The 18,170-nt window shown below is 43.3% G+C and overlaps 1 protein-coding gene across 2 annotated transcripts; it reads right to left on the bottom strand.

Moving 5' to 3' along the window:
* Positions 1 to 1,433: 1,433 nt before the first annotated feature.
* CHAMP1 (chromosome alignment maintaining phosphoprotein 1) lies at positions 1,434 to 10,355 on the bottom strand. 2 transcript variants are annotated; one of them, XM_024752675.1, is made up of 3 exons: positions 10,226 to 10,355; positions 7,420 to 7,539; positions 1,434 to 4,912 (listed from the first exon to the last, which is right to left on the bottom strand). In XM_024752675.1, the coding sequence occupies exon 3, from the start codon at positions 4,872 to 4,874 to the stop codon at positions 2,394 to 2,396; it is 2,481 nt and encodes an 826-aa protein (XP_024608443.1). In that variant the 5' UTR covers positions 4,875 to 4,912; positions 7,420 to 7,539; positions 10,226 to 10,355; the 3' UTR covers positions 1,434 to 2,393. The 2 variants fall into 2 exon arrangements, with proteins under 2 accessions (XP_024608443.1, XP_024608444.1); XM_024752676.1 differs by lacking the exon at positions 7,420 to 7,539 and having other exon boundaries at positions 10,226 to 10,337.
* Between the last annotated feature and the right edge of the window lie 7,815 nt (positions 10,356 to 18,170).

Genomic DNA, 18,170 nt, shown 5'->3' with positions numbered 1-18,170 from the left:
ACCAAGTATTATGCGGTGGGCTGAGAAGGTTATTGAGTAAGGTGTGGTTTGCCAATGGAAGGCCTTAAGTAACTGTACCTTAAGGGGTGATTTCGTATAAAGAATGCAACACACAATCAGTGTTGTGGAGACCTTATTCTGGTGTAAAGGGTGGGCTGGGGTTGGTACTGGAGGCCCCAGACCATGAAGCAGTCTACTACACCAACGGGGAGGGCCTAGGCCAGTGAGGTGGCAGCAACAGACATGTTGCCAAAGAAACCCAACCTGGCTTGCTATCGGCTAAGCAGAGGAGTCAAAACCCCAATTTTCAAGCCCAGGTGTGGAAGGCAGAATGACCCCCAAAGTACAAGATGGCCAGAATCTGTGAGTGTGGTAGTCTTTATGTCAGAGATTTAAGGTTGCTAATTAGCTGACTTTAATAAGATACAGATCATCCTAGATTATCTAGGGGCCCAATGTAATAACATGGTCCTTAAGTGTACGAGGGAAAGAGTCAGAGGAACATGTGATAACAGAAGCAGGCTCAGAGATGCTAAGTGCTCACAGATGCAGGAAGGGGATCATGCGGACAGTGCAGGTGGCCTCTAGAAGCTGGAAAAGTGAAGGGGATGAGTTTCCTTTTAGAGCCTCCAGGAAAGAATGCAGCCCTGCTCTCACCTTGACTTCAGCCCAGTGAACTTCGTAACTTTAACAGATCTGCATTGTTTCAAGCCACAAAATTTCATGCAATGTATAGCAGCAACAGGAAGTGAATGATCAAAATTACATGTGAACAGAAAGAGCTAGATTGAGAAAGGAGACAATTTCTGGTTTTTTTTTTTAATCTAAGGGTGTAATTCATCTTAAAGAGGCACCCTTCATTTTGTGATGCTTGCAGATCAGATTTGATTAAGCATCAGTCTGTCTTCATCCAAGACAAAGCTATGGAATCTACACCAATATTAAAAACAAAAGCAGCACCTGCTACACAGACACATTACAATTCACGTACTCAGAGTCAAATTAATGAAAACGACATTGGCTCCCTAGAACATAATGGCATCAAGGTCATGAACGTTGTGTAAAAATGGTACGGTAATTTTTATTCCCTTTCATGTTATGTAAAATCACTGGGGAGTCATTAGAAAGTTGTAATTTCATAGGTAAATAAGAAAATGAAAAGATACAGAGTGGGTCATATTGATTAGTGAGGGATGCTATTGTATAGAAGGCAAAGTTACCAACGATTAAAAAGAACGTAAACAGGTTCTAAAGTAAGGGCACAGCTAACTAACCCTTGACCTTAGAGGTAAAAGGAGAAAAAAGTGGGAAGCCACAACTGAGGTGAGCCGAGAACATCGTGCTTTGGTCTAAAATTAAGGCCTTAATGCCCAGACTACACATGCATCACTGCTGCTTACCCTAGCGTTAATACCCTCTATCTTATAAAAATATTATTAAAAAACCATAATCCATTAACAGGCACAAGGTATTTACAGTAACAACTGTGAAAAACATAAAACTGATGTACTCTTAAACAGTAACGTCTATTTATAAAATTTTTTGTTGTGAATCCGGAAGACTTTCATTTCTGCTCCTTACCCTGGTCTGAAGCCCCGACAGATGGTGCGGAAGGCCCAGGAGTAGGAGGTGCAACCCTGACACGTTTGGCAAATAAGGATCATCTGTTGGTTTGAGCTCACGGGGAAGTGAAGGGTCAGATCTTGGGGTAAGGTCCAGAATGGAAGACTCCAAAGGAAACAACTAAAGACAAGGCCTAAAATCGCACTCTTGTTTCTCAGTTTCCTACAGGAGAAGGCTGCGAACTATTTTTTAAACGGACTCAATTTCCCCTCTTTTAGCAGAAAATCAGCAACCCTGAGACTCCAATCTTCCATAATATAAAAGTTAATAAACACCTAGAAGGGGTTCAAGATTTATAAATAACTTTATATGACCAAATAGAAACTTTAAAATAATTTTTATGATGTGAAAATACTTGAGAACAAAATTTCTCAAAATTTTCATGCCTAATTCTTAAACATTCTAACGAATAATTTCCAATGTCTGAAATTAGTTGCACAAAAAGATACACTTTAACTAGATGTTTTAAATTGAGTACAACTTGCTCTTGATTGTTAAATGGAATGCCTACCTCTTCATATTATTCAAATATACTGAAATTAATTTTACCCATCTGGAATATACAATATGAATTTACTGACTTACACGACAACCACATAAACAAAGATCAAGAAAAAAATAACCAAACGCTTATGCTTTGTAACACTACTGAGACACAGTACACCATACACGTCAACATCTACTGATCCAACTAGGCTATTTAACTATACTTTCAACAATGGGTTCAATAAACAACTCTGTAGAGCAAATATCCACACTGTATTTAAAAATCAAATTTGCTGCTCCTCCAGTGGAGGTTCCAGGGCTTCCATTAGCTTTTTATTTGCCTCTTCATTATGCCGGCTTTGACAATGAGTTAAATGTTTCTTAAAGCCTCTCGGAAAATTTGACTCAAAATTACAACGTGGACATTTAAGTAAACTCTGCCCATGAGCTGCTACATGATTTTTAAGGAGAGATTCCAAAAGGAAAGCCTTTCCACAAATTGTACATTTGTAGGGACTGTGGACATTATGCTTGTTAACCAAATGATGCAAAACAGCACCTTTTTTCATAGCACGACAGCAACAGATTTTGCAGTAATACTTTCCTTTTCCACGCTTCATGTATTTTGCAATCTCTTCTTCAGAGATAAAAGCCTCTTTTTCTTCGGTAAACTGCAGTACATTCTTGGGCTGCTCTGGACTAGTCATGTCTATTTTGTTCTCTTTACTGAAATCAATCGATTCCACGTCAACCTGCTCTTGATCACTGCTCGACTCCTGGCCCTTACTATCTATCGCATCCAGATCTGCTTTTATGTACTCACTGCTACTAAGCTCAGCATCCGAGTTCTCTTGGTTGTCTTTCTTGAGCTTCTTTGAGGAAGGAAATAAAGTGTCTTCTAAGAGTTTCTTAGGTGTAGCTAGTAGTTCTTCCTGAACCAAAACATCACACTTTTGATCGTCTATGGCATCTGCCTGTAGTTCATCACCAAGCTCAACTGCCTTCTGAGATTCTGAGAAGACAGCAGCTTTGGGAAGTTCGGGGAAAAGGGCATGTTTCCGGGGCTCTGGAAAGAGAGCACGTTTTCGTGGTTCAGGAGAAGCACGAGAGGCTGTTTTGGTAGGCTCGGAAAACAGGGCAGGTTTTCTAGGCTCAGTATCAATAGAGAGAACAGGCTTCCAGATATCAGAGGAAGCTTTAGGGGACTCAGATGGCCCAGAAGGACCTGGTTTCCGGGTCTCAGGGAAGACAGGTTTCTGAGGTTCAATAAAAAAGGAAGACTTCCAGAGATCAGGGGAACCACCACGGGAACTTTTCTGGGACTCAGAAAAATCAAGTGAAGCAGGAGAAGTTTTCCGCTGATCAGGGGAAAGCTTCCAAAGCTCTGGAGACCCTGAGGGTTTTCTGAGCTCTGGAGATCCCGCTGGACTACGGATCTCTGGGGACAGTGATGGGCCTGGTTTGCGAAGCTCAGGAGACAAGGGAGGTCCTGATTTACGGAGCTCAGGAGACACTGGAGGAACTGTCTTCCAATGTTCAGGTGACAAGGTGGGCGCTGTCTTTCGGAGTTCTGGTGGGCCAGACTTCCATGACTCAGGAGATGCGGGGGGAGATTTCCAGGAACCAGGTGAGACTGATGAAGACTTCCAGGATGCAGGGGACATGGATGGAGTTGGTTTCCAAGGTCCAGGTGATATAGAAGGAATTGGTTTCCAAGGTCCAGGAGACACAGATGGAGCAGGTTTAGCTGGCTTCCAAGGTCCTGATGATGCTGACGGACTGGACTTCCAAGACCTGGGGGACCCAGGTGGCCCTGGCTTCCAAGAACCAGGTGACACAGCTGGGGCTGGTCTCCGAGGCTCTGGGGACACAGCAGGGAATGGCTTCCAAGGTTCAGGAGACTCCGATGGGGACAGCTTCCTTGGCTCAGGGGAGACAGTCCGGACCGGCTTCCGAGACTCTGGAGACGCTGTTGGGGATGGTCCCCAAGGTTCAGGGGAGGCAGCCAGAACTGGTGACTCTGGAGATGAGGCTGAAGGTGGCCCCAATGTTTCTGGGAAATGAGAGTGTTTCTGGGGTTTGGGATTAGTAAGAGTTGCCTTTACTGGCTCAGGAGATACGGGAGCAAGTTTCTGTGGTTCTGGAGAAGGAACAGGGACTGGTTTCTGAGATTCAGAAACAAGAGGGACTGGTTTTGGAAGTTCAGGAGAAGAAACAGGGGCAGGTTTCGGAGGCTCGGGAGAAGGAAGAGAAGGTGTCTGTGGCTCAGGAGAAACAACAGGGCCAGGTTTCTGAGAGTCCAGGGAAGTAAGAGGAGTAGGTTTTGGTGATTCTGGAGACATAACTGGGCCAAATTTCTGTGTTTCTATGGAAAGGGCAGGTATAGGTTTCAGGAGTTCTGCTGAATTAGAGGCCATTTTCTGGTGTTCAGGAACAGAAGGGCTTTTCACAGGATCTGCTTCTTTGTTTAACTGATTTTTTGGTTTCTCATTCCATTTCTCTGGGGCTGAATGTTTGGATGTGATGTGATAGTATACATTAGAGTACATCTTGCTGGTGAAAAAGCATTTATGGCAGTGAAATAGCTTTGCACTTTTCTGGTAAAATATCATTTTACCTAACCCACCAGCATCCATTTCATCACAAAATTCTGGATGGATGGTACCCATGTGGATTTGTACATTTTCATAATCCGTGCCTCTGAAATTGCAGTGGTCACACTCCAAACGTGCCGATGGCTTACGAAGTTCCTGGAATACTTCCATTTTTCTAACATACACGACTATATTCTTTAAAAACAGTGCTGCAATAAAGCAGAAATAAATGATTCTCAGAGAACATTTTTGAATAAAATGCTGTTTCTAGTCCATTCTATACTTGCATAAGTCTAGAATGGCACATGTATTTATTAGATAATATCTCTATAAAGATTTTGAAGAGATGGAAAAAATAATAATTTTAAACTGAGTCCCAGGAACTCTGCTATTTTTACATACATCATCTCATTTAACACTCCTAACAATATGACTCAAATATTACTTTCCTTTACAGATGAAGAAATTAATGTTCAAAGAAATGACTTACCCAGGTTACAGGACTATCAGGGACCCAAGCTTCACTCCAGAATTATCTATTGCATGTGCCTTACACTTTGACTCTCAAACCGCGAATCAATAAGCTGTCAGTACGCAAAGCTGAGTAAATATCAAAGCTAAAGCTAGGCTATTAAGGCAGAACAAGAAACTTTAGGTCCATTTCAGAAAGCACTTGTTAAACTAAATCTAACATGAAAAGACAGCTTTAAAAAAAAGTCAACATATCTTGTAATGTTTTATCCATCCTAATATACTTTATCCATTCATTTAATAAATTAATTATTTTGTGCCCCATGCTTTTCTAGGCGCTTGGGTTTAAAGGCGTGTCTTGCAATATGGTGCTTATATATCAATTGGGGAGGTAAGAATGTGGAGGGCAGCACAGGAGGGCACTCAAGCAGAGATCCTGAATGATGCGATGAAGTGTGCCACAGACGGCAATTCAGATGGAGGACACACTTGAGGCAACTTGCTTGCCAGAAAACAATACTTTTAAACTTTTAAGCTAGCCTTATTAAGGTGGTAAAAGTAACAGAAGCTCACAGTTAAAAACATACTCATTCACGCAGTACAAGGTACTCACATAGTATCACTCCCCAGGGGTAGCCACTGTACTTATGTGTCACCAAAGAGAATGTCTATGTTTACACATTCTACACAAATGAGATATTAAGCATATTTTTATGCAACGAGCTCTCATTTAAGGAAGAGAAGGTGTCTGTGGCTCAGGAGAAACAACAGGACCAGACTCCAGGGAAGTGAGAGGTACATGTTTTGGTGATTCTGGAAACAACTGGGCCAGGTTTCTGTGTTTCTATATAAGGCCAGATACAGGTTTCAGGAGTTCTGTTGAATTAGAAGGCATTTTCTAGGATATTTTTACATACAGAGTAAGCACTGAATTTCCTTTGAATGTGAGAGTATTTCTGAAAGGGAAATTCCTAGAAATGGATTACCTGGTTCAAAGGCTATTTGCAATTGAAATTGACATTTTACCAAACTCTCAAAAAGCTGTTGTACTATTACACACCAACCAAGAGTGTTGATGTGAAGGCTAATTCCCCAGCTCCCTCAGCATCAGAGTATCATAAACTTCGAATCCTTTCTACTTCTTAGGTGAAAACTGATATCTCACTAGTGTTTTAATGTAGTTTAATGACAAAGACTGAATATTTCCCCTTGTTTATTAGCCACGTGTATTTCTTTTTTTTTTTTTTTTTTTCCGGTACGCGGGCCTCTCACTGCTGTGGCCTCTCCCGTTGCGGAGCACAGGCTCTGGATGCGCAGGCTCAGCGGCCATGGCTCACGGGCCCAGCCGCTCCGCGGCATGTGGGATCTTCCCAGACCAGGGCACGAACCCATGTCCCCTGCATTGGCAGGCGGACTCTCAACCACTGTGCCACCAGGGAAGCCCAGCCATGTGTATTTCTTTTTCTAGGATGTGCTTTGCCCATTTTTCCTAATTATTTGTAAATAGTCTTTGTATGTGAAAGAAGTCAGTCCTTTTATGGAAACTATCTTCTCACTTTATTATTTGTCTCGACTTTACGATTTTTTTTTTTTGCTACATACAATTGGTTTACATAAAAATTAAAAACTTAAAAGTGCTTCCCTTATGACTGTTTTAAGTTATGCCTTCCATTCCATTATTTTTTAATCACTCAATATTTTCCCTATGACAATTTCATTCTTTTCTTACATTTGTATCTTTAATCCTCTGTGATCCAGCCTATATTTGACCCCCAATGGATAGTTCAGTCATCTCAACATTGACTACACATGTAACCAATGACATGTAATGTTCTATTTAGCAATTACTAAGTTTTGTGTATGATGCTATTCTGGGCTCTATTCTATTCCCCACCAGCTCCATCTGGTATGCTCTTCTTAGCATGGGTATCCAACAACTGCTAAAACAGATTCTGTAACTAACGTATTTAGCACACGTTCATGCATCATTATATATATGGGTGTGTATGCTTTTATAGTTTTCCCTCAAGAACTCCAAGCACTTTTCAAAAACATACTCATCATAAAATATTCTCTTAAACGTTAGAAAGAAATGTTAAAAGCACACAAAAATACATGCAAAGCAATGCTGGTACAATACTGTTATTAAATATTGTATATTTAATTTACAATATAAATCCAGGACAAGTACTTTTAGAATGGGGAAGAAATACAGACCAACATGCTTTTCCCCTAGTAGACTTACCAACTGTCTTACTAGAAGTCTTAAAAGTGGCCTTCAAAGGGCAGGCAAGTCTACATGGCTTTTCGACTAAACCACAGAAGACAGTGTGTAGTACACGAAGGACAAGATGAGCAGCTGGACCTGAGAAACACAAGGGAAGGGGAATCCAGATTACTTCTCTGTGAAAATTTGTGCCCTCTGTAACAGAATTCTGCCGATTTCCCTCACTACCCTGCCCCTTCCAATAGCAAGAGGGGTCCAATCCAAGGCCTGGACACTAACTTTAATGAAACGACACCAAAGACTATAGTAGATACTATCCACGACGCCATCCTTGTTGAATTTTATTTTAATGATCCTCTATGGAATTAATGCCTGACCATCACCCGACCAAACCCTTCTCAAACCCATCATTTAACTTCAGCTAACATGACAAGCACTCAGAAGACTCCTGCCGTGACTACAGGCTATTCTGTCAATTAGAACTTCTTATAGTTGAGGAAACTCAAACCCAGACATTAATAACTTGCTCAAGGTTAGGCAGTCTGCGTCTGATGAAGGACCATAGCAGACCATGTTCTGCTATCTATCCAGGTTCTTCCTCAAATATCTTGACCAACCTAATACAGTGGAATTTAGTAAGATCCTGAAAAGCCAGTAAATGGGCCCAAATCAGACAGATGAAATTTATCAAACATTTAGAATCCAAATATCAATTACAAAACACAGGACTATAGTGAACTGCACTGGGCAGAGTATCCCAGTGGATCACTGTCTCCAGCTCTGGGCAGGAAGGACACTTTAAGATCTCGAGTCCAAACAGTGGGAAGATGCAAAAGAAAGCAAACAGAATGGTAGGACGTCTTTAAAAACATGTCATTTGTGAGCACAGACACTTAACTTCAAAAGAGGAAGAATTATGGATAATACACAAGCTGTCCAAAAACAAGTGGAAGCCAGCAGGAAAAGAGATTTCAGCTCAACATAAAGTTTTCCAAGCACTCAATCATGGAGTAGAGTGAGCTGCGCTGTCAGGCAGGAGCCCTCCATAACTGGGAGCCAGTGATTAGTACAGGACCAGAAGGGTCCTCAGAGGACTTAAGTCCAACCGCATCATTTTATAATTGAGAAAAGTGATGCTGAGGGAGAGAAGTGACTTGTTAAAGATCACAACAGTTAGGTCAAAGAAAGCAACAGAAGACCCTGATTTCCTCACTCTGGATCTCTGCTGTAACAGTAATGATGTCTTCCCCATGGGGATGTTGCAGAATTGAGTTCAGAATTCAGCTGCTGGGTAGAGGCTAGAAACTGAGATTACTTCCAGCTTCCAGATTATAGCATTTCCCCCCCTAAGTTTCAGAGTTCCTTAGCCTAATTATGAAAGTAACTCTACATTGTGGAGGTTAATAAAAATCTCTCATCCTCCATTTCACCTCTACAGACCACATACTGTGTCTAAAAAACGTAAGTTTTAATCACGAGTGTTTTGCCAGTCCACCATCCTGTATTTTTCAGAGAAGTTCTACCATATGGTATCACGCCTATTTCCATTTCCCATCCAGTTTCTTTCGTAACATCTAGCACCACTGGTCTTTTAAAACATTTTGACGCACAGCTCTCCCATGTACCTCAATATGCAGAGCACGTCTACAGCTAATTTGCTCTATTAGTATATACACAGTAGCACGGCTCTTCATCCTTGCTGATTTTTAAAAAATTATTAAACTTTAGAGACGTTTTAGGTTTAAAGAAAAACTGAACGGAAAGTTCTCTGCTCTCATATACCTCCTTTCCTCCCCTGCACATCCTTTGTCATATTACTAACACCCTATATTAGTGCGGTAGATTTGTTACACCCGATAAACAAATAACATGTTACTGTTACTAAAGCAGAAACTCTATACCCGTTCAACAATACCCTCTTTGAGTCAAATCGTACAACACTTGCTCTTTTGTGTCTGGCTTATTTCACTTAGCACGTCTAAACTGAATCATGTATCATAATTTTATTCTTTTGTAAGGGTAAGCAGCATCCCTACTTTTCCCCGTTCACCTGCTGACGGTCATTTAGAGTCACCGCCTTTTGGCTGCTTCGAAGAAGGCTGCTCTGAACACTGGTGTCCAAGTGCCTGGGCCCCTGCTCTCAATTCTTTGGAGTTCACACCTAGGGGGGGAAGTGCTGGACCATGGGCAACTCCATGTTGACACTTTGGAGGAACCACTGAACCACTTTCCCACAGCTGGTGGCCGCTCCATTTTAATTCCCAGCCACCAGTGCAGGAGTGTTCCAATTGCTCCACGTCCAAACCAACACTCTGGGTGTGAAGCGGCATCTCGTTCTGGATTCCCTTTCCGTAACTCTGCCGGCTGAGAGCATCCTTTGATGTGCTGCCTGGCGATCTGCACATCTTCCCGGGAGAGACCCCCACTCAAGCCCTCTGCCCAATTTTACACAGCTTTTTGTTGCTGGGTTATCAGATGCACACCACATTTCTCCCCCTCCGTGGGTTACCCCGTCGACTTCTGAACAGCACTGATGACAAAGCCCACGCAGCCGAGGGCGGCAGAGAAAACTGCCTCCAGGACCGGACCCTCGCGGGGCCGGGTCCCGCCTTCCCAGCGCGGTTTTAAACAAAACATTTCGTGCCTCCACGGGATGACGCAGGGCCTCCCACCCCTAGTGCCGGCAGCCCTACCCCGCCCGCGGCTCTGGGGGGAGGGGTCCTTCCGCCGGCGCCAGCGGCCGGGCCCCTCCTCGGCGGCCGCCCCAGGCTTCCTCGGGACTGCGGCCCAGACGACGCCCCTCCCTGCCCGCCCCGCTTCTCACCGGTGGGCCGCGGGCGGCGTCCAGGCGGGGAAGGACTGCGGGAGGCCGGGCTCGCGGTCCGAGGCGGCTCCGCGAGGCCCTGCGGCGCGGCGGCCTCCCGAATGGCGACGAGGCGCAGGCGCGAGCTCCGGGCGCGCGAACGTGTGCGCGGCCACAGAATGGGCCGGAGGGGGCTGACGGGAAGCGAGTTTGGCGCCGCGCGCCCTCCCGCGAAGACCAATCAGATCGCTGGTCGCGGAGCGCCGCTTTGTGGAGAGAGCGCTGGTCTGTTGAGCGGCCCGCCCCGCCCCCGGAAGTGACGCGTGCTCCCACTCCGCCCCCCGGACGCGCCCGCCCCGGCTCCGCCCCAGAAGTTACAGCGAGCAGGCGGGCTTCAGGGACTGTCTCTGCTGCGGTGGACGGTGAGGGCAGGCAGGGTGGCCGTACCAGTACTTCCCGCCGGGTCGCGGGTCCGAGCCGCGGCCTGGGACCACCCGGTCGCTCTGAGTTTGGGATTTGTTTCTGTCTTTGGCCGGCTTCTTTAAAGTTAACAGCTCTGGAGCACTTAAGTGCCCCGCCGAGACGGTGCTGCGTAGGGAGGAAAACGGCTGGCCGCCAGGTTCCCTGTGGGAGCCAACGGCATCCACTACCTCACTTGCAGGCACCTCTGGTCTATGCCTATGTTTTTTGTTTTATGCTCACTTTCACGCCAAATTTAAAACCTTGCATTCTTTTAATTCCTGGAAATAGTCTAACTTTAAATAGTAACTGGGGTGCTTTCTAGGAAATTTTCAGGTTTTTGCAGCAAAATGATCCATACTTTTGACCGGTTTTAATTTAGTTATTTAATTTTGGCTGTGTTGGGTCTTTGTTGCTGCGCGCGGGCTTTCTCTAGTTGCGGCGCGCGGGCTTTCTCTAGTTGCGGCGAGCGGGCTTCTCATTGCGTTGGCTTCTCTTGTTGCGGAGCATGGGCTCTAAGGTGCAGGCTCAGTCGTTGTGGCGCACGGGCTTAGTTGCTCCGCGGCATGTGGGATCTTCCAGGACCAGGGCTCGAACCTGTGTCCCCTGCACTGGCAGGCGGATTCTTAACCACAGCACCATCAGGGAAGCCCTAGATTTAATAACTTTAAAAGAAGACCTTCCACATAATTAAAGGCTTTACAATTTTCAGTTATCTTTTACCTGAGCTGCGTGGACTCCTGGATGGAGGCACCGCCTGGGCTGAAGAGAACCTGCCCAGGTACACTGTAAACTCACTTCTGGGAGGGGAGAGGGAGGGGGAATGGGTGACGGGACCACAAATAAATGAACACCATTCGTCTTCACCTAGGCAAACGCTTCCCATCCCCCAAGGCCCAACCCTGAAACGAACTCTTGTCTCTTAACTTATGAAAAAGTTCTCTGTCAAAAAATAAAAGTTGAAACGCCACTAGAAATACAGGCAAAGGACACAGATTATTTAGAAAAGAAGAACATAAATGTCCAATAAACAAAAAAATCTAAAGCTTTAATAATAAAAATGCAAATAAAAACACGTTTAAAGCTGTAAATTTTAAAGGTAGAAATGAGATCTTTTCTTTGAAGATCAAGTTTTATATTTTAAGAACTTTTGAGATTGTTATCTTGAATATGAAGCTATGTTGTGAAATTCAGCTTGGGAATAGATGGAGTGCTGATTTTCTTTTTTAAATCTGTATTTTAAAAGTCTTTATTAATTTTATTGTAAGTGTTGCTGTTACGTCAGCGTTACCAAAATAACTTGCAACCCTGTATTGTTGTTGCAGTCTTTTATTGTTACTTGTGAGGCCACCTCCTGAAAGGTAGTTTAATTTGTCATCCGTATCATACAATTTCCAGTTAAAGAACTGGTTAGAGCCCAGAGACTGTTAGCAAGATATCAGTTTATTATTTCTGCCATTGGTGAAGATCAGTTGGAGTGATGTGTCAGTGAAATATCAATGTGTAGACGTGTACCTGTTCCTTTAGTCCATCTGCAGAAAGGAGTCCCTTCCATCTAGAGGCAGCTGTGGCGTGTGAGGACACTGCTGGAGTGCCAGAGTTCTGGATTCCTTTCCTTTAAGAAGCCTCTGGGGCCTTTTTACCTTCTGTTACGAAATTCACCTTTAGAAACAAGGCTCGTTGTGGCTGCAGGCTGTAGTTTGAACAAGTTCTTTACTTTGTTTTCTTCTCCTGTGTTAGAATGAGTTGATTATTCCAGCTGAACTCTGCACAAGCCTCTAGCATAGGGCAACTTCTGGAAGCCAATATCTAGATTGTGCTGGGGCAGTAACTCTGCGTCTTTTTCATTGATGTTTTCTTTATGAATAGACAACAACAAAAAATAACAAAACACCAAAAAACCTGCCATTTTTTGGAATTGAAATGTAAACAAAGCTATTGTAGCTCTAGAATATATAAATACTTCAAGATGAATAACACAAACGGAGCTCCCAATTATTGAAATTTTGGTATTTTAAAGCTTCTCAGAATAGTGCCCTAAACTTGAAAGTATGCAAAGAAAGCAGAAATAACTCTTACACAACCCACTGAAATGAGGACTTACAGGCTTTCAAACACAATCTAGTTTAAGGCTCCTACTTAACACATACTTTTTAATAACTAATCTGGGTGTTTTCTCAACTTACACTAGATTCCATGTGCCAAACTTGAAGAAGGGAATGAATTGGTGGAGGCAGGTGAACTAAAATTGCAGCAAGAAGTGACAACAGTTCTGGGGATGAGGACCCAACACACAACCAAAATGGCATTGGGCTTTGTCATCTGTCATATGTGCATAAAGGATAATGACATTGAGCCTCTGCACATACTCAAAACCTACACAGACTCACGATTGCAAACCCGAACCCTGTGTACGTTGTCAAATGAAGTGGTCAAAACCAGACTGACTTTTCTGTCAGAAAAAAAGACAGTTGTTCAGTTCAAACTAGTGCATTAATATACATGTGACGAATTATAAAAATGACTGAGACATAAATTAAGGAATGCTTCCTGTAAGAGAAATAATAAAAGCAGCCCAGATTATAATATAGATCGAATACAATTAACTTATCCACTTTAAGAGTAATAAAAACAAGACAGATAACTCTCCCTACTTAATTTATAATAATGCAAAATAACGTTAACTAAAATGATGTTAGTATTTTAGTGAGGAGTACAACTTTGGTGAATGTCAGTATACTTTCAAAGGTTAAAAACATGACTCTCACACAAATATAAAGTGAACACATATCAGAGATTTATTAACTCAAGGGAATAAGAGAAGAATAAAGCTCATTCAAAGAGAATTCATAAGACTGAGAATATATAGCCATAGAAGAAAGAATGCTAGTTAGATACAAAAGTGGTTAAATACAGGGCAGTAAACCTGTAACCTTTGAGTTTGTCTTTCCTGTCGGACAGAAATCATTCACAGCTCTACTATACAAAAATCTACATGTTAGCATACAACTTCATGTGTGTGGGTCCAAATCAAAAAGAGATAATAGATCAAACACTCAATAATCCTTACCCAGTCAGACATGACAGAGAAAGCTGTGAAATCACTCTTTTGCCTTAGTTCCAAGTTTTGGACAATTTTTTAAACAGCACAAATTAAATAAGAATATAAACACGAGAATCAAGTGCATTCCTAGTTTTGATGTGGTTACTGGGCTTTTCCCAATATAAAGATTGGAAATAAGGATGTATGATGCCTGTTTTTGGAAGGCTTTCATGTGCCCTGTGTGCCCGTTTGTAACAAGACTTTAACCAGTGCTATTAACACTCTTCATGAAAATAACCCTCAGATGTTACCTCAGGGTTGAAGGGGAGAAAAATGTTCAAGGAAACACAAATACTTGTTGCTGGAGTCATGAGGAGAGCCCAAGATCTTCGTTTCCTAATCCCACCTAGTGACCTGTACTCATGGAATTCACAGGTTAAATTTACATGCTTTTTCCTCGGTATAGTTATTTGACTGCTCCCATTAGAAGCTTAACACAACAAAATATGATTAGCGTCCTCCAAGTTAGTTTTGAGGACAAAGGAACCTCTTGCCTATTTACCACTTTCCTAGACTCAGCAGACAAAATGGAGAAAGCCTATTTACACGTGAAAAATCTACTCTCTGCTGATGTGCTCTTGGTTGATGGGTGCGCCTGGAACTCTGAGGTCGCTTGCTCCCAGTGTGAGGGAGCTTGGCCTTGGAAGGCTGGGGCCTGCGTGGCTAATGCCACAGGTGGAAGCCAGCAGTGGCTCGAAGCAAATGGAAGGACATTGACTCGCATCCCCGAGGTGGTGGCCAAATCTGAGTTGCACCCCATAGGTTGGTCTGAGACAACTTTGGCCTCCAGGGACTGATGCTGTAGTAGGATGTGAATTCTGGCGATGGGGATCCTTCAGGAGGGGGCTGTTAAAGCAGGGCTCAGGCTGCACTTGGGCACAGAGCAGGGTCCAACCCCCTCTTGGTTCAGTCTGGGAGAGATTTAGTGTGGGACATTACATGTGAATAAAAGTTCTAACACAGGCTTAATAAAAGGTTTAACATAACAGTTATACACGTTTATGTCCCTAATGACAGGTCGTCAAAATATATGAAGTGAAAACTGACTGAATGAGGGGAGAAATAGTTTTACAGTAATAGTTGGAAATTTCGGTACCCCAGTCACAATGATCGGTCAAACAACCAGACAGAAGAAGAGCAAGGGAATCGAGGACTTAATAAACCAACTAGCGCCAGCAGACAGACACAGAACCCTCCAGCCCAAAACAACAGAACGTACACTCTTCTCAAGTGCACAGGGGACATTTTCCAGGATAGATCATATGTGAGCCCACAAATTAAGTTTCAATAGATTTAAAAAGTGTCTTCTCTGACCACAAAGGGATGAAGTTTATAGTTATAAATGTTTGTGGTAAAAAAAAAAAAGATCTCAAATCAACAGCCTAACTTCACAAGTTATGGAACTGGAAAAGGAAAACAAGCTAAACACAAAGCCAGCAGAAGGAAGGAAATAATAAAGATTAAAGCAGAGATAAATGAAATAGAGAGTAGAAAAACAATAGGAAAAAAACAATGAAACCAAAAGTTGGTTTTTCAAAAAGATCAACAAGATTGACAAAGCTATAGCTGGATGGGAGTAAGAAAAAAAGAGAACACCAAGTTACTAAAGTCAGAAATGAAAGTGGAGACATTACTACTGGTTCTACAGAAATAAGGATTGTAAGAGAACACTATGAACAATTGTACACCAATAGATTGGATAACCTAGAAGAAATGAACAAGTTCCTGGAAACACAAAACCTGTCAAGACTAAATCACAAAGAAATAGAAAATCTGAATAGACCCATAAGTAGTAAGGAGATTGAATAAGTAATAAAAAAATCTCCACACACACAAAAAGCCATGGCTTCACTGATGAATTCTACCAAACATTTAAAGAAAAACTAATACTCATTCTTGTCATGTTTTTCCTAAAAATTGAAGAGGAGGGAACACTTCTAACTCACGGTTTTAGACCATCATAACCTTGTTACCAAAGCCAGAAAAAGGTACTATGAAAAAAAAGAAAACTACTAATATCCCTTATGGGTATTGATGCAAAAATACTCAAAATAGTTTTCACAGTGGTTGGTCCTGCATAGAGGGGACAATAAAAATTTAATGAATTTGAACCTGCCCATATGTTTGATGAAGGAATAGGTAGCATCTTATAGAGAGCTAAAAGAAGTTTTAAGGTTACCTTTACTGAATGAACACTGAACAGTGTTTTGTATGGTGGAGTGAAAGTTTGGTATTTGGCCCAATGTTTTCCCGTCTCCTCACTTGCCTGCCTCGTGAATAAACCCTTTCTCTGCTGCAGACCTCAGCGTCTCGGGGTTTGGCTTGCTGCCACTGGGCAGCAGCCTTAATCAGTAAAGGCAAGTTACACGCAGAGGAGCTTCTAACAAGCTGTTCCCTTATCTGCTGCTCTGTGAGACACACTCAAGGATTTCTGTTACGGTGCCAGCTTCTGTTAGTCCTACTGGGCATGGTCTCACTAGCTCAAAGGTGAACATGCAGGATATTTACAGGCAGAGGTCTTGTATCAACACCTGTGGAAGGGAAGGGATGAGAAGGAGGCAGGGTTGGGCAGAGGGAGAAATTGCGCTGTGATATGGGACCCACAGAGGCCTCAGCTGACCTCATGGGGGCACCTGAAGCTGGAGTGACTCCTAGGATGTATTTAGCTGAAAGTTTTTAATATGAAATAAACCTTGCTGCTCTAAACAAGTTTGAATTTATTTTAAAAATTTATTTGTCTGTGTCGGGTCTTAGTTGCAGCACATGGCCTCTTTGTTGTGGTTCATGGGCTTCTCTCTAGTTGTGGTGTGCAGGCTCTAGAGCACGTGGGCTTAGGTGCCCCGTGGCATATGGGATCTTAGTTCCCTGACCAGGGATTGAACCTTCATCCCCTTCATTGGAAGGTGGATTCTTAACCACTGGACCACCAGGGAAGTCCCCTGAAATCTTTATAGTGCTGACAAGACAACTTAAAATCAGGTCTTGATTACAGCTTGGGCATTCTATTCTACATTGCCTGAACATGCCTGTAATATTTGAATTCAAGTCAGAGATAATTTCTCTTGAAAAAGTATCAGAAATATTAAGGCTTGCATCAGCCCCCTTGAAGCATCAAGATGATGTGAATGCGGACAGACCCAGGAGACCTAGCACCAGATTGTCCAGGGGCAACCCATTCCCACCTGCCTCTCCCTGCTTCACTTATTTGTCTGTTTTGAAGTCCTCAATCAACACATATATTCTCATTATAAAAATTCAAACGGTGCAAACATGTACAGAGCAAAATGTGGAATCCCTCTTTCACTATGGATGATTTTAAAAATCTGTGCTTTAGGTTTGGGTGGATCAAATAGAGACAGCACTGCACAAGAGAAATAAAGAAAAGCAATCTTTGGCAATAGTAACCTGCTGACATAGTTGGAGAGATGGCATTTTGTCCTGGTGAGCACAAGACGGCAGGAGGGCTGGGACCTGGTTGCCTCAACACACTCAGCTTCAATGGAGAAAAAAAAAGTGGAGAAAACTTTAATGTGTCTGCCACCCTCCCAGGCTCTCTATGCGGGTTCTTTAAGAGGATGAAGGAGCTTTGTGGTCTCCATCCACAAGGAGGTTTGGCTGGAGGGAGAAACGCTGCAGGCACTGATCTGGGAAGGTTTTGATGGGCTTCCGCTCCAAAGTGCTACAACTTACAGCAGCCTAATTTATACAATTGAATGTAAAATGATCAGCCACTTTTTTGGGCCAACTCTTCCTTGCTTTTCTGGCAGAAACTGGTAGGTGAGAGCTACTGAATGGCATGGTCCCATCTTTGGCAAAAGTGGAAGGATTTGCATACAGGAAGTGACAGGAGGGACCCTGGGAACCCCTGGGCTCCCCTCCTCCTGCCGTGACCCAGGCCCTGGCACCTCTGCTTCCCCCTTTCTCTCCATCTCCCCTTCCTGTGCCCGAGACCCAGCCCTGAGCCGTCTCGTCCTCTACATCCTGCGTTTCCACTTCGTCCAGTGTCAGCTCAGGCATGACACACGGATCCCACTCCTCAAGTACTGATTAAGTTGGTCACTACTGAGGGGACTTGTGGTGACATGGCTTCCAAGTTTTAAAAAATTAATATTGGAAAAAAAAAATCCAGACAGTTAATGGTCTAAATGAGCACGAGGGTGAGAGCAGTTCCCTCTGGTTCCTGTTGATGATGGAGCCCTAGTCCTGGAGGGACGGAGAAGGTGAACTTGGTGGACACATGACCCGTGTTTAGCCCTTTCATCTATTTGGTGTTTTAATCCTCATTACATTTTTCTGAGTCCCTTCCTGCACCAGGCCCAGTCCCCTTACAGAGCTCACAGGCTGGAGAGGTAATCAGAGTGTGATCAGGTCCCAGGTGAGGGCAGAGGGGGCTGTAGGGGGCGG

This window comes from Neophocaena asiaeorientalis, unplaced genomic scaffold (assembly GCF_003031525.2).
Source record: "Neophocaena asiaeorientalis asiaeorientalis breed wild unplaced genomic scaffold, Neophocaena_asiaeorientalis_V1.1 scaffold825, whole genome shotgun sequence".
NCBI lineage: Eukaryota > Metazoa > Chordata > Mammalia > Artiodactyla > Phocoenidae > Neophocaena > Neophocaena asiaeorientalis.
Note: the sequence above shows the minus strand (reverse complement) of the source record. Positions and strands in the feature narration are given on the sequence as shown.

Excerpts from the sequence above, each read along its gene's own strand:
- CHAMP1 (XM_024752675.1), bottom strand. The coding sequence starts at position 4,874 with ATGGAAGTATTCCAGGAACTTCGTAAGCCATCGGCACGTTTGGAGTGT.